Genomic DNA, 16501 nt, shown 5'->3' with positions numbered 1-16501 from the left:
TCCACAGCCTAAATTCCTATTTGAGGCGCCCCGCACTCAGACACACACGCACAGACAAGCGGTCATATAAAATGAAGAAATCCCTTTTTGTTCCTTCACTTAGCTGAGTCCAGGTAATCTTTTAGGACTTGACGATCGAACCGTGTTGTCAGCATGCGGGTAACCATGCCCCAAAAATGGCGCCGAGCAATCCGTGTGGCAATGTTCGACGTCAGGGTTCCCGAACCGTTGGTGTCACCTCTTTGTTGACCACTCCTGTCGATTCCGCTCTCTGCAGAATGGCGCCGCTCCCTTTGTCTCTAAACAAGGCCTCGAGGTCCGTCTCCTATGGCCAACCAAGTGTCGATGGCCAGTGTCCTCCACCACGCGAACCAATTCGCCTCAGCACGAGCACGAGAATCACGCCGTCCTCTTCATGCATCGAAGGAAAGCCAGCCGCAATGCCCTGCTCTTTCGACTGCCGATCCTGCCTCTCCTTTCTCTTGCCGAGACGCACTCTGGTTTCTCTGATCGCCTCCCTCACACCAAACTCCATTTGTGCGTTCGCTCCTCACTATGAGCTGCTTCCCCGTCCTCTCTGATTGCCTGCCTCCTATGCGCTCTTCCTCTTCCTACTCACGTCACGCTCATCAATCATCAGCCTCGGGGGCGTGACTTCACCTGCCGTCACCATTGGAGGCGGGGCTTCTTCCTACTTGGTCATGCAGCTTGGTTGTAATGGTTGTGGTTATAAAAACGTAATTCTATCATTGCTGGTTTGTAATACAAAAATATTGAGAGAAGTCACAGGAGGGCAATTACATACTGGGGGAAATTATCCTTATTCCCTATCTAATTAACACCGCAGCACCCACTGTGTGTTGGCAAGTCACACTTAAGCTTACAGTTTCCCTACTTAATTTACATTGATATGGGCCAAGCAACTCTACAATCGTATCTCTCCTCTGAAATTCCCCTATCTACCCCACAAACATAACAATACATATGTGGAAACAACAGATTCTTCAATTTCAACAATTTTCTGGAGAAATGGAGCATTATTTGAAAAAAGTGCAAGTAGGCACTACACTGAGGAAGCACAGTTGGGGCTGGTTCATTCACACTGAGAACGAGGAACTTTAGGAGTGCAGCACAGAATGACCAATATAGAGGCAGGGGAGCTGTCAGGAACTTGCAAATATCGTAAGAACTATGACGAGCAGCCCTGAAGAAGAAGAGAGAAGGGAACTGGTCGTTCCTTTTCCCTTGCAAGGCATCTCCCCTCTACCAATCACAAGACAGGTGCCAGAACCTGTCAGGATGGCCAATCATTGGCTGTGATGCAGCCCCAAGGTGCACATTACACATGCGGATCGGCCATGTTGGGATCGAGCTACCATTTTGTAATGCTGCCCCGGTCTAGCTCCAATCCAGTTCAGACAGTGAGGAACCCCAGATGAGACATCCTTACCCTATCTAGCACTAATTTGTACCTAGTATCTCCCTGCCGAGTGGTATATGAATAAGACAACTTCACTCTAAACATAGATAAATCTAAGAAATGATGCTGAACCATACACGAGCACATGGTCTGTGCTAAAACCTTACTTCTGATTCTGACGCACCTTCTTCCTTCCCCCGTTCTCCCTGACTATAAACATAACAGTACCGTCTGCCATCATGTTTTTTTTTTCTTTTTATTATGGGAACTTTGGATGGCCGTGCCTTTTTACAGGTAACATTAGTACACATCCCAAATTGCTTCGGTGATGTCGAGTCGGTGTGTACTGGTGCCGCATGTAGACGATACCAGATGGATTATTCCCTCCCTGAAGGCCATTCTCATTTTCTTCAAGTCTGATTAGGATCTGCCAACCACCAGTTGTCAATTCATTTCATCCATCAGTTCAGGACACCAACTCCCATGAGTTCGTGCTATACTATCCACGTTTATATAGAGAGATTCCGTGTCCTCTCCCCACCTTCAACCCCCCCCCCCACTCCCTCCCAAGGCTATGATTATTTTTACCAATTTAAAACCTTCCTGGCCACATCTAAAGTATAACCATCGGTTTTGAATGAATTCTGTCCTGCAGCTCAGCAGTGCATGGAAGTCAAACAGAAACATCTCAAATTATATATGGTATGTTTATTGTTTATTTATGCCCCCCCCCCACTTGTTAGTATTGCTGAAAAAGGCAGAGATCTCCACATCGCATTACCAGACACTACAAAAGGAGAAGTGTGCAATGCTCAAAGGGATTTTCACTAGTTCACATATTAAAATAATTTCTGTTTTGCCTATTAAAGTTGTTTCTTGTAGAACGTCCGATTTCTAAAACTTTTCACGAGGTGTGTGCAGAGAAAGAGTAGACTGGCATATCTGTGTGTCTGTCTATCTCCTACTGCATGCATGCCAGATGCAAACGGGGGTCCATCAATTTATTCAACAGTTGTGTGCTCGTGGTCAAATTGAAAAATGGAATGGGAGATAGGTGGCAAAGGAATTGTGGGGAGATATATGCTTCAAAACCTCAGTGAATATAAATCACCACTATAAACGCTGATCCAGCGAAGTTTCGGCATGTCTTGTTACTCGTGATGGAATACAAACTTTCCACTGGGTCCATGAGATAAATTTCATGCTATACAAAACTACGATTGCTGGTCAATATTGTACTGACTCGGCTGCGTGAAGCCATCTGTGGAAAAATGCCATGAGTTGTCGATATGTTGTCCGTCTGCTACTCCACGACAATGCACCATTTCACAAGCCCATAGAGTTGCACAGGCTGTCATTTACTAGTGTGGGTTCAAATAATTGAATCACCCACCCTGCAGCCCACATTTGGCCCTGAGTGACCAGTGTTTGTTCTGACATCTGAGCTGTTTGTTGAAGGTTTCAAGATGATGATTCCTTGAAGTGCACCAATGACAAGTGGTTAAAAGGAGCACTCGGATTTATTTTATCATGGTATTTGAGGTTTCGAGGGCATGTAGGCTCAGTGCATTGAGATGAAGGCTGATTACATTGAGAAATACAATTGAAAGCTTATCTTGTTTCTCTGAACAGTACTTAAAATGCCAAACCTTTCAAATGCCCTCACACACTTGCTGTACAATAAATTGTATCTTTTTTATGTATCTATATATTTTTTCTTTATCGTAAGCACTCCATGTATTCTGTGCAGTGCTTTTCTCAACATTTTTCAGATTACTACAATGCTTGAACTCCATGACAGTCTGTAAATAGAAGCTCTCGTTTGGTATCCAGTTGAATGAAAATATTTGAAATGATGTTTGTACTAATATCACTGTGATTGTTTATTGGACAATTACACAAAAAATTAAAATCTCTTTCTTTGGTGCTAGTTCCTTCATTGTACTCGACGGTGGCGCAAGAAGGGCTAGAGCCGACGACCCCTCCTGCTGGTGCCTCACAGCAGCTCTGTCCTTATGCAGCATGTGGGGAATGTCGTTACGGAGATCACTGTGTCTATCTGCATGGGGATTACTGTGACATGTGTGGCCTACAGGTTCTGCATCCTTGTGACAAGGATCAGCGATCTGAACACCAACGGGTAAGAAATCTCCTGAGATTGTATTCCCCACCGGTTGCTAAAGTAAGTGCAGCAGTGATGTTTATGGCTTTACTTTCTTGACTTCAGGAATCAGATACGAAGTTTTTGTTCTTGAATTGACAGTATCATACCCTTTTTGAAGCTTTTTATGGATTTGGAAATTTTCTTTTGACATTTAGCAAGACGACTTTTCTTGTTTGATCCCTAAACCATGAGAGCAGATCAAAGGTGCATTTTTCTACAAAAAAGAGTACATTGTTAAAAGTACTAAGTGAAGTACAGTGAACCCTCCAATATTGTGGGTTCTACTTTCGCGGGTTTCTACTAGGGTCTGGCAATATATCGAGATACCGGTTATATTGATATACCGATATTGAAATTCTGAATATAACCGGTATACCGAAAAAAAAAATCTATATGAAAAAAATATAAACCGGTATATCGCCAACAAATGGAAGAAACGTGTTCATGATCTTTAAATACTGTGCATGATTTAAAATCTGTGATTCACTCGGCGTCTCGGCTAAACATGCAACAGGAACAGTGAAACCGAACAGGAAGTCGGTACAGTATGTTTTAACTTTTAACCCTCGGCATCCGAGCACCTGTACAAGCAATCACGTTTTTCTTTGCACTTGTGGCTGGTTTCAAAGCAATTGCCAGTTGGTTATTATTTTATACTAGCAGGGTTACCCGGCGTCTCCCGGGTTGGGTGGGAGAGGGGGGGTACTGAGAAGTGGGAGAAGCAGGAGAGCCGGCAGGGCTGAGAATGGGGCAGGCGGATCGGGGGCAGGAGAATTGATGAGGTGGGGGTGAGGGGGGTAAACGGTAGGAGACAGGAGAGCCAGAACACCAACGGGTAAAAGGGTCTTACGGGAACACTCGTGGGTAAAGGGGTCTTCAGGGTCTTGAGTGTCTTTGAGGTCTAAAGGCCCGGTCACATCTTGACGTTTTAGCCAACGTATGCCGATTTTTGAATTTTTTTTCTAAAACGCTGGCACACGTTGAATACGTTATGGGTAAGTTTTGATAACATTGAGAGCACGCTGGATACGTCGTAGTACGTTGCCATACGTCGTTGTACGCTGGCTTTAAACGTTGTACTTTTCGGTTGTCCTCAAATTTTTTCATGCTTGAAATTTCACGACGTATGCCGGCGTATGACTCACACGTTCCGCTACGCTGGCCACAAGTTGTAGGCACGGTCTGCGATCATTGACAGACGTCAACACATGCTACTTGTAAGTTAATCATAAGTTGAGACACGCCGAGGTAGTGCTTAGAGTACCCGAAACTTATTTCCTACCTATGATTAACGTGTTGTTGGCACGTTACGCGATCGTTGCCACACGTCGACAGACGTTACTTTTAAGTTACTCATAGGCTGAAAGACGTCGGTATAATGGATCGTCCTTGCGTCAGCGTCCACGGCCACGGCCAGGACACTTATTTGCAGCATTCTTCAAACTTTTCTTCGGCATGACGAGGATGTTCACACTTCGATGTCTAGCTTGGCTATGATTCCAATTGTCCATCGGCAGCGTCTATTTAAAATAGTCGAGTTTGAGCGTTTTAACACGTTCAGAAGAAACGCTTCAAATTTCCAAACCCCAGCGTCAAAAAAAAAACAAAAAAAAACAACAAAGGCGAGTGACAGCAATTTAAATCGTTCATTGTAAACAATGAAACTAGCTGAGTGGTACCGTTTAAAAGTCGTTGAGTGCAAAAAAAAATCCAATTGTTGAGCGCAAGCGTCTACTTTCAATAGTGGAGATGCAGCCATTTAAATCGTTGAGTGGCAGCCTATGAACCTACCCATGGACACGCGGATGCAAGGACGATCCATCATAACCCACACCCTCCCCCTCACACCCACCTACTACTGCCAACATGAACAAACTACTACTAATACTAATACTAATACTGATACTGATACTGATACTGTTACTGCTGACATGGACATCGACTCAAAAAGGAACTCGAAAACACTGTTGGGTTCCCCTTTTATGAGCAGCATTTTTATATACCAATTCCCAAAACCGCTGGGAACACGTCTTTATATGGCAGTTGTAACCTAGAAACACGTTCATTTATTTTTTTTGTCGACCGGAAGACGTCATTGGAATACGTCTACATACGTCGATGTGTGTTGGGGCTACGTAAAGAATTGGTTCAAAGCACGTCAAACATCAGTTAGAAATAAGTTTTGCGTAAAAAAGACATTACCGCGACGTGTTTCGACTTATGAGTAGCTTATAAGTAGCCTTTGTGGACGTGTGTAAGTGTCCGCATATTGTGTGTAAAACTTATCCTCATCGCATGCGGAACGTGTGTCATACGCCGAGTACGTCGTAAAATTTTGAACATGTTCAAAATTTCTTGACGTACTCTACTTACTACGACTTATGATAGCGTATTTAGCGTTCTACTCGCGCATACCAAACTTACCCATACCGTATTCGACGTGCCCCAACGTTTTAGACACACTTTTTGTTACGTCAGCATACGCTGGCAAGATCGCCAAGGTGTGACCGCGATTTTGACCCTTCCATTTCTACGGCAGTTATGATTCGAATCGTTGTGCGTCAGCCTTTTAATAGGCTACGTCACGACATCGTCGGCGATGCGTGCAACGCGCTATGCCTAAGTTAGACTATCGTTGGGCATCGGTTGTGTAGGCCGACAACAGGTTCAGCATTCGTTGGTATAAGTTATCTATAACACAACGAAACATTCTGTGTAGTTACCAATGCGTTATACATAAGACCAAGTCGCTATGAATACGTCCGAATCTTTAAAAAAAACATCAAAAGTTCAACGTAAGCCAGCGTTTTACATACATTTTAACACGTTGCCATCGCTGGCTAAAACGTCAAGGTGTGACCGGGCCTTTAAGGGTCTTATAAGTCATTGGGGTGTTAAGGCTCTTTGGGGTCTTACAGTTCTGAAGGGTCTTCAAAGTCTTAAGGGTTTTTGGGGTCTTAAGGGTCTTCGAGGTCTTCTGGCTATAAGGGGTCTTAAGGGTCTTCAAAAGACTTTTGAGGGTCTTAAAGGGTCTTTGGGGTTTTAGGAGTCTTCAAGAGTCTTAGGCATCTTTGGGGACCAAACGGTCTTTGGGGTATTCGGGGTTTTAAAGTGTCTTAATTGTGTTCGGGGAATTCAGTGGTATTATGGGTCTATGGGGTCTTAAGGGGTCTTTTCTCCCAAGCATGTAGAAAGTCTTCTCTCAAGTATGTATTCTAATCTCTCAAGCATGTAAAAGAAATTTTAAGTGTTGTGGTTCTTCAGGGTCTTTAAAGGCTGAGGTTGTGGGTGAAAATACACTTAGGCCAGCCCCTGGGTCGGACTCAGTCTGTGTGCCAAATTTGGTGGTTGTCGGCCCAGCGGGCTTTGCAAAAAACGTGAACAGACGGACAGACAGACATCTGATGAATGTAATTCATTATATGAATCGGATGTGCTTTAGAAACCCTGTGCCGAGTCATTGATCTGCGAAAGCGATACCGGTACAGCGTTCCGTGATAGTCATACCTGTGCGGCGATGGCGATGGATTCCGACGTGTCGATTGCCAACACTAATGTCGCTTTCAAACAAAATCATTTTTAATACAAGTTTAATTTGGAAGTAAAATAACTGTTCTCATCATGGGGGTTTGGTGGGGGGGGGGGGGGAAGCACCGTGTGAAAATACTTTGAAAAATGACCATGCCAATGATGTGGATGTCACATATGAATACGTAATGGACCATTGGACCATTGCGTAGTTTTGGAAACTGTGTAAAAATATATATATATATATTGTTGTGGTTACCAGATTCGCAAACCACCATTCAGGTCCCTTAGGTGAGGTATCTCGGTAAGTGCATGTGTAGTTAGGCCCAAACCCGTTGTCTAGTGGGAATACATGTCATTTATACGTGCTGCGACTCTTCAGGATAGCCGTTTTTCTTTTACTATCTTTATTTTGGACCAACCGCCATGATCACAACCACAACAACAACCACCAACCACAACGCCGCTTCACCACAACCGCCACGACCTTTACCGTCACAACTCGCCACCATCGCATCACCGTCATCTCGCGCCACTCATGGGCACCGATGCTGGACTCGTGTAGGGCGCACGTTGAACAGCGTGTACAAAATCACGGATTTTCTGCTTCAAAAACGGATCAAAAACGACACACGCCCACTTTTTGCCGTCCAATCGGTGAGCGAGGGGCGATTTGGCCCCGCCTCCAGAACGATCGATATATGCAAATTTGTGGATCAAAAAGCCTTCACGCCCACTTTTTCTCGGGCCAATGGGGAGCGAGGTGAAAGGTCAAAGGGAAGGGGTCAAAGGCGAAGTTACGGGGGGGATAAAAGGACGGTGTTCGTCAGTCAGAAGAGAGTCGCAAAGGAGAGTCAGCAGAACGGGAACGAGAGAGTCAGCAGAACGAGGTCGGAGAGTCCAAAGAAGAGTTCAGAGAGGAGGGTCGGAGAGTCCAAAGAAGAGTTCAGAGAGGAGGGTCGGAGAGTCAAGAAGAGGAGAGTCGGAAGCAGAGGGTCAAGACTTCGCGGGCGGTGGAGCTGCTCGTCGTGTGCGTTGGAGTCGGAACGGAGGGGACGGAGCTGTGGAAAGGCGGCGACACCAGACGAGGGGGTGCTCGCGTCGTGCAGGAAGCTGCACCCGAGGGAGGCCGACAGCGCGACCTGGCCGAGGTGGAGACGCTCGTCGCACATAATAAAGATCCTCTATACCCCGAGCATCAGCAACCCCCTCCTGTTTCCCCCCCGCGCTGAGATAGTGCGACCAAGGGGGCCCCGTTCCCACCCCTGCCAGGCACTGTCCACGAGGCCCGCGGGTTGCGGGGCCATCGCCGCTCCGCGTCTCATCACCAGACGGGTAGGCCTGACCCGGTCTCGGCCTCAGGCCTGCCCCATTCTTGGGGGATTTCTTTTCCTTGGTTTTGGGTATGTGTTGTCGGCGCCGTCTGTGAAGTAGAATTGTATAAGTGTTGCCGTGTGCTCGGTAGTCGGTATTAGCTCTGCACTGTGTTTTCACTTTTATATTTGCTTTTTGTGTAAATGGAATTGTGTTTTCTTTTTTTTGTGTGCATTTGGTGGAATTGTATTTGTGTGCTTCCCGTGTGCCGCGAATAAATGTGCTTTATTGTTGAACTGTTCTCCCGCTTCGCTTCGTCTTTTCCCCCATTGAATCCCCATCTTGCTTCACGTAAAGGGTTGGTAGTGGGCTGAATACGCCCGATAATTAATCGAACCGTCGAGGTCGACGATAACACCGCTCGGTTATTCTGATAGTACGGAACGGGTCGCAAGTGGCCCGTGTCCGAAGTCGACCTGCGGCGAGGTGCGATCGCCCGGTCTACCCTCCGCGTGGGTACTTAGGTAGTTCGAATTTGGCGAGCAACCCTATCCCACGCGGGGGGCTGATTGGCTCGATCGCGGTGAGACCGAAAGGTCCACCCGTGACTGGTTCCCGGCGTTAGTCCGAGAGGGTCACGACTGGATTGTCCGTCCGGTGGGCGACGTGCCGCGATTCGAGTTACGTGGCCGTCGCACGCCGGCGGGCGCGAAAACCGCAACAATATATATATATATATATATATATATATATATATATATATATATATATATATATATATATATATATATATATATATATATATATATTGTGCTTTAATGTTTTTTTTAGAAATAATATCGATTATACCGGTACATACCAGTATGTCAATATTGACAGAGCTTAGTTTCTACCAATCACGGGAAACCTATTGTGTTCCGATTCCGTTATCGTGGGATTTCATTTCAGCCAATCACAGTTTTTGAGCTGAGATGTCATCATTTGCGTCCTGTACGTGAACGATTACCTCCAATTACAGCCTTGTGGAGTTTGTCGTGCACTGTTTTTAATGTGCCCAAATGTAAAGCAATGGACAAAGCTAGTTGTATGAAAAGGCAGAGAAAGGTTATGACGTTGGGTGAAAAGATAGAGTTGTTGCATTGGCTCGAGGAGAAAATGCGGCATCTGCACGGTCCACCATTACGGGGTTAATGATTGTCGGTAGAACCTTCCCTGTTGCACTCTTCCTCATTCGCAAGCCTTGATTATCCTTCAAACCTTCATTATCCATCAAACTTGCTTCTCATTCATTTTGCAACTCAGTATTTGAACCTTATTGCCAAAACACTTAATTTCTGACACCTGGATTTGAATCCCTGTTCTCAAACACGCATTCTCATGCACAGCTTATGAAATAAATCAAGGCAAAGGGATTTATTACGGAACAGGTTTTTAACACCTATGAGACGGGATTATTCTGGAATATGATGTCATCTCATACCTTGCTTGCTCTCCAAGCAGGAAAGATTAATGTCCTGTCCCATGCTGAAAGATTACTTTCCATTACGAGCATTGTGGTGTTGCTCACGCGCTGTTTTCAATGAGCCCAAATGTAAGGCAATGGACAAAGTCCATTCGCCGAATCTCCTTCCCCACTCGCTCCTTCCCCGCTCGCTCCTTCCCCAGCTCACCCTTCCCACGCTCCACTCCCCTCTCCTCCCTCTAACAACATCATCCCGCGATAAGTCTTGTGTTTTCTTTTTACAACAGAGTACAGTGCGAGTACGTAATATTTTACCTTCACTCACCTTGCTGTGTTGTAATAAATTGAAACGGTAAAAGTCATGTTATTGTTTAATTTACACTGTATTCAGATGTTTATTTAAATGTTGATGTGCTTTTATTTACATATATATATATATTTGTTTTTTTTTTAATACAAATATTTATTTCAATAGTAATGTGTTGTTTTTATGCCTACCGTCGAACTTCCTTGATATCTTCTCAAAGTCCAGGATCCTAACCCCCCTCTTCCCATTGCCCTTGGTTTCCACGATCGTGGTTTCAACTATTGCGGCATTTTCCAGGAACCTCACCCCTATGATATTGGAGGATTTCCTGTATAAAATATCAATAGCATTTCTGTTTTGCTAAATGTTATATTTTTTTTAATGCACAAGGTACAAAACTCCCTGGATCTCTTAATTTGCTTGTGAGACAGGCGATTGATCTCTCTGGATGGCATTCTGGTGCCTGTCATGATTTGCACCAATAATGTGCTATGTAAATGGATATCTTTAATTAACATGGTGGCGTTGGGTGGCAGGCTTGCCTCGCAGCACACGAGAAGGACATGGAGGCCGCATTTGCAGTTCAACGCAGCAATGAGGTGGTTTGTGGTATCTGCATGGAGATTGTTTATGAGAAACCACGCACTGCCGAAAGGCGCTTTGGCATTCTGAGCAGCTGCAGCCACGCGTACTGTTTGTCCTGCATTCGCAAGTGGCGGCGGACCAAGCAGCTTGAGAGCAAAGTTATAAAGTATGGAATTGAACTGTGATCACTGATCATTCCTCATACACCACTAAATTAGCTGTATTTTATTGTATTTGCATGGATGGATAGTTTTTGCATGGAGATTTCTCAAAGTTATGTAAGCTAACCCAAACTCTGTTAATGCTTCTTCCTTTTATTTTTCTTTTAAAATAGTGGCTGCCACAACCGTCTGATAAATTTGTGATCGACTTTTTAAGGTGCTCAAACTATTTAAAAGATTAATTACTGCTTTTATCATATTAATATTTCCACTGTCTTCTTGTTTTGTTTGTTTTATGTTGCATACACGGTGTACTCTACCGGTCAAGTTTTAGAACACCCCCATTTTTCAGTTTTCAACTGAAATTTAAGCAGTTCATGTCCAGTGAGTAACCTGAAATGGTACAAAGCTAAGCAGTAAACTGCCTGAGGTTAAAAAGAAAAGTTTAGGTTACCAAAAACTGAAAAATAATGTAAATTTCAGAGTTGCTAAAAAGGCCCTTTTCAGGGAACAAGTAGAGTTAGCAACTGCAGCTGTTCTGCAGCAATGGAAGTAAATTAAGCCTTGAAAGTTGATGCAAACAATTCCTACAGGTGTCCCAACTTTTGTTGATTAGTTACAAACCCTCTGTCTGTATAAAAGCAGTGTTTGAACAGACTGTTGCTCCACCCTCTGAAGCATTATTTGGACAATATTGCACTGCAGGAAGTAGTATATTGCTATCATAATGCTGAGAAAAAGACAATTAACAAGAAAGACAGACAGACCATTATAACCCTTAAAAGTGTAGGTCTTTCCTTCAGAGAAATTGCAAAGCAAGCCGAGGTGACAGTGAGTAATTTCCTACACCATCAAAAGACACTTGGAAACTGGAAGAAACTGACAGGAAGAGGTCTGGCAGACCCAAAGCCACAACACAATCAGAAGACAAGTTTCTGAGAGTCAACAGCTTGCATGATAGGCGGCTCACAGGACAGCAGCTTCAAGCACAGCTTAACACTGGGCGAAGTAGGGAAGTCTCAGTTTCAACTGTGAAGAGAAGACTTCGAGCTGCAGGTCTGACAGGTTGAGTGGCAGTAAGAAAGCCATTGCTAAGATGGTAAAATAAGAAAAAGAGGCTTGTCTGGGCCATGAAGCACCGCCAGTGGACAACTGAAAACTGGAAGAAGGTCTTATGGACCGATGAATCAAAACTTGAAATCTTTGGTTTATCACGCAGGATTTTTGTATGCCATCGAGTAGGTGAAAGGATGGTTCCTCAGTGTGTGACACCCAACTGTCAAACATGGAGGACGAAGCATAATGATCTGGTGCTCTTTTGCTGGATCCAGAGTCGGCGACTTTCAGAGTGACTGGCACCCTGAACCAAAAGGGCTACCACAGCATTTTGCAGCGCCATGCAATACCCTCTGGTCTACGCCTAGTTGGTCAGGGGTTCATCCTACAGCAAGATAACGACCCAAAACATACCTCCAGGCTATGTCAGAACTACCTTCGAAGAAAAAACAAGACGGTAGGCTTCAAATCATGGAATGGCCAGCACAGTCTCCAGACTTTAACCCCATCGAGCTGGTTTGGGATGAACTGGACAGAAGGGTGAAAGCAAAGCAACCTCCAAGTGCAACACATTTGTGGGAACTTCTGCAACAGTGTTGGGAAGAACGTTCCGAATAATATTTGATTTCCATTGTAGAAAGAATGCCACGAGTATGTTCGGCTGTTGTATCTGCAAAAGGTGGCTACTTTGATGAGTCAAAATTTTAGATTAAATTTTGTTCAACAAAACGATTCCATAATTTCTTTTTATATCTGCAATTGTTTATTTGTTCTATGCTTTAATTGCAGAGTACATTGAAACATTAAACTGGTTAAATTTCAGGAAAAACCGGAAAAATGGGGGTGTTCTAAAACTTTATGCCTGGTGTTGACTTAATGGTTAGGGTGGTGGGCTTTGGATCCTTGGGTCCTGAGTTCAAATCCTGCTCAGCTGTTGAAGTAATACCAGGTGGGGTTAACTCGACCTGCCATCCTTCCGAGGTCAACAAAATGAGTGCCAGCATGTTGGTACACTCTGTCGGAGTGGCGACCCGTCCAGGATTGTGCCCGATAGCCAAGGAGACTGCTTAGGCAGCACCAACGCTCTGCACAGAGTATGGTCCCAATCTCCTCCTCCTCCTCTCAAACTTTCAACCAGTGGAGTATAGATACCTTTGTTTTTTAAATCAGAAATATGAAGGATGGTATAAACATTCCATGTGCTGCAAGGCACTGTCTCTCACTGGTTAATCTCCGAGCACCAAACTGGTCACAGTCTCTGATATTTCCTTCATTTTTGCTGAACTTTTCACGATCGAATGCACAATCAATGCAGCGATCACTTGTGTGCGGCCGATTTGCCTCGTTCCTTCACCACGCTAATGTCTTATAATTATATTCAATTTCACCTCTAATGTAAGCCTGTCATTGTTTCCTGAGACGAGATGTGATTGGCAAAGGACTGGCTGGTCTCTTGGAACTCATGACTGAAGGTTTGGGCTGTTTCAAAAGGAACGTAAACCTCTATCACTGAACACTTCCACCTTATGAGCACGAAGGGAATAGTGTACACTCCATGTACAGTAGAGTGAAAATTTGTTTACATGCATACTGGGCAGTTGTTTAGTTTATGTGGTCGGTAGTCTTTTGCTCCTTGTATAAGGTTTCGTGGTGGGCTTGTATTGAGGTTCGTTTGTGTATCCCCGGTGTGATGTCTTTCTATCCCCCCCCCCCCACTCCACTCTGCTGCTTTCAATCCACCACCGGTCCGTTCCAACAGTCCCCCCCTCTGCTTTTCTCAATCTTTCAATTTTCCCCTTCACCAACACTCAATTCAACAACCCCTCTTTCATCCCGTCAATCTTTCTTTCAACCCTGCAGATCTATTCTTGTCCTTTTGGTGCGTCTATCTTCTTCACCACTCAAATCCACTCATTATTTTATTATTTACCACCAACCACCCGTTGCTCACCTTAAACAATTAATCCTCCAGTATGGCACTGAATTGCTTTCCCACATTCTTCCTTCCATGCTCCTCCATTCTTCCCTCCATGCACTTCCACATTCGTCAGGTGAGACAACGCTTCTCAAGTCTGAAATAAAGTACAACGCTTTTCCCATACGCAGTAAAGTACAAACCATCTTGCATGCACGATACAGTGCGCACTGTAGAATGGAACGTTTTCGAGGGCAGGGAGGGACGAGGGGTGCTCTGCAGCTTTTTGTGCGCGAGGGGCGGAAGTGCGGGCTACATTAAAGGCTCCCTCAGGGACCGGTATTTTCCACAAGCTGCATCGTGGACCCGCCCCCACGGGATGCGCACCATTGAGAGAGAGGCTCGCACCTTGGTTCACAGTGAAAAGTATGATGTGGAACTGAAGCAGCTTGAGGGGACGGAACACACCATAGACAGTGTTTGTAGTGAAGCTGCTTGTCCCGTGTGTGCAGCGGTAGCTGTCTTTCCTGTGAACTTTGCTCTGGAGGAAATGGAGCTGCTTGCAGCTGGTGTACTGGGGAAAGCCTCAGAGAGGAATTTGCCTGTTTGTTCGAGCTGCTCTTGTGGATGCTTGGAACAGAAAGGCATTAGTGTGTGAGCTGCTTGCTGTCAGCATCCCAGGGATATCTGAGAGGACTTGGCCTACTTATTCTGAATGCCTCCTAAATGCAGCTGCATGTCCCATCGCCACTCTACCCCCAATCTATCCAACCCCCCCACCGTATATTTGGACCAGCACAGCTGGATTGTGTCGACCCCATTCTCCATTCTTTTCTTCTTCCTGAAATATTCCTTGTCTATTTTCCCACTATTTGAGTGATAGGGCCCAGGTCTCTGTGTTAAGAATATGTGCTGAAAGTAAATATTTTCTTTGGTGCCTTTTGCTTGCTTATAAATACGGTATTTGCTTTAATGAATGCTTGGTGAATGGAGAACTGTAAATGATGTGCTTTTCACCATTGCTTCGTAAATAAATGATAGTTGTGCATTTTCCATCTGCTTCGCTCTTGTCCTTTCCTTCTTTGGTCTGGCAAAATGTGTACGTTATCGATAGCCGGACTTTGTACCCCACTGGTTTGCTACGCTAAATAGCCAATAGCCATCCACAGTTTGCTTGGCCATAATTGAATTAATATACGGGTAGGTGTTGAGGGAGTAGCCCCTAGTTAGGTTGCCATGCCAATGGAAAGGTAACATATAACAGCATAACATAATCCTGCTAGGCTGGTAATTTAAAATTGAGCAGCTCCGGCTGCGTAACATCCGCAGCCCTTCGGAACGCAGAATCGTATGTGGCTAGCGGCCTCGGGGCCGTAGGTCGGGGAGAAAAGTCCAAGGAACCCCCCCTCCCCCTCCACCCCCCCAAAGCCCACCGAGTGGTAACGTCCAAACCTCTGTGCTGTTCTTGCTTTGATGTCAAATCTTGTTCTGTACTTAATCCCTCATCACCTCATGATCCCTCATCATCTGCTACACCAGTTGGGTTATGACGGTCTCTCGCATTGCACATACAAGCTGGGGTACACCTCTGTCTGTTGGTATATATATATATATATATATATATATATACATTTTTTTTTATTTTTTATTTTTTTTTGAGAGGTGTCTTTTGTGTGTGTTTGTGGCTTGACTTCTATGCATTCCTAAACCGCTGGACAAAATGATTTGAAAACTTGTGGTTGTACTCGGGGTATGCACGTGAGGGTTTTATGCGATTTTAAAAATAAATTTTGCAGCTACGCCAGGTTCAAAGTGGGGGTGGGGAGGGGATGCAAAATCTCTATGCAAATGTGTATCGTACAGCCCCACCTCATGGATAAAATACCTTATTGACATAGAAGTGGGGGAATTAACCCCTTTGTAAGGACAAGTTATTTGCTAGTAATCTAAATGTACTTTAATACATTGCTTTTCAGGGCTTGCCCAGAGTGTCGTGTTACATCAGACTTTGTAATTCCCAGCGAATACTGGTTTGACAGCAAGGAGGAGAAAGATAATCTCATCAGCAGCTACAAAGATGCCATGGGGTGAACTTACTACTATTTGGGGTTAGGGTTCTCATCATAATAAATATGTACATTTACTGAAGTTGATGGTATTAATTCTTTCTGCTTGTTGCCATAATTTGTGCAGGAAGAAAGCATGCCGTTACTTTGATCAAGGCAAAGGTTCGTGCCCATTCGGCAGTAGCTGCTTCTACATGCACGTATACCCGGATGGACGCAAGGAAGAAAGGCAACCACCTCGCAAGCAGCACTCATCCGATGGCCGAGTGCGCGTGAGTGCATTCTCTTTTTTTTGTTTTTTTTGTCAACATCACACCAAAGCACAAGGGTTGAGAATATGACTCGTTTGGCTTGGATGGCAAAATGCAGCAAAATCTATGCAGTGCCTTCATTAAATATTCACACCCCTTGACGTTCACATTTTGTTGTGTTACAGCCTGATTTTAAAATGGATTAAATTGCCATTTGTTTGTCACTGATGTGCACAAAATACCCCAGAATAGACGGTCAGCCAACCCATAAT

General features: G+C 44.6%; 1 protein-coding gene across 3 annotated transcripts in view; it reads left to right on the top strand.

Moving 5' to 3' along the window:
* LOC147018563 (putative E3 ubiquitin-protein ligase makorin-1) overlaps positions 1-16501 on the top strand; it is a 62777-nt gene that overhangs the window by 34380 nt on the left and 11896 nt on the right. For all 3 annotated transcript variants that reach the window (XM_085898333.1, XM_085898334.1, XM_085898335.1), the window contains exons 4-7: positions 3352-3560; positions 10732-10946; positions 15889-15999; positions 16106-16250. In XM_085898333.1, coding sequence (XP_085754459.1) covers positions 3352-3560; positions 10732-10946; positions 15889-15999; positions 16106-16250 — 680 coding nt within the window. The remainder of the gene's footprint in view (positions 1-3351; positions 3561-10731; positions 10947-15888; positions 16000-16105; positions 16251-16501) is intronic.

The sequence above is a fragment of the Eptatretus burgeri genome, chromosome 10 (genome assembly GCF_056783735.1).
Source record: "Eptatretus burgeri isolate ZD-2024b chromosome 10, Ebu_testis_v1, whole genome shotgun sequence".
Taxonomy (NCBI): Eukaryota; Metazoa; Chordata; class Myxini; order Myxiniformes; family Myxinidae; genus Eptatretus; species Eptatretus burgeri.
This window is presented reverse-complemented; position numbering and strand designations above follow the sequence as displayed.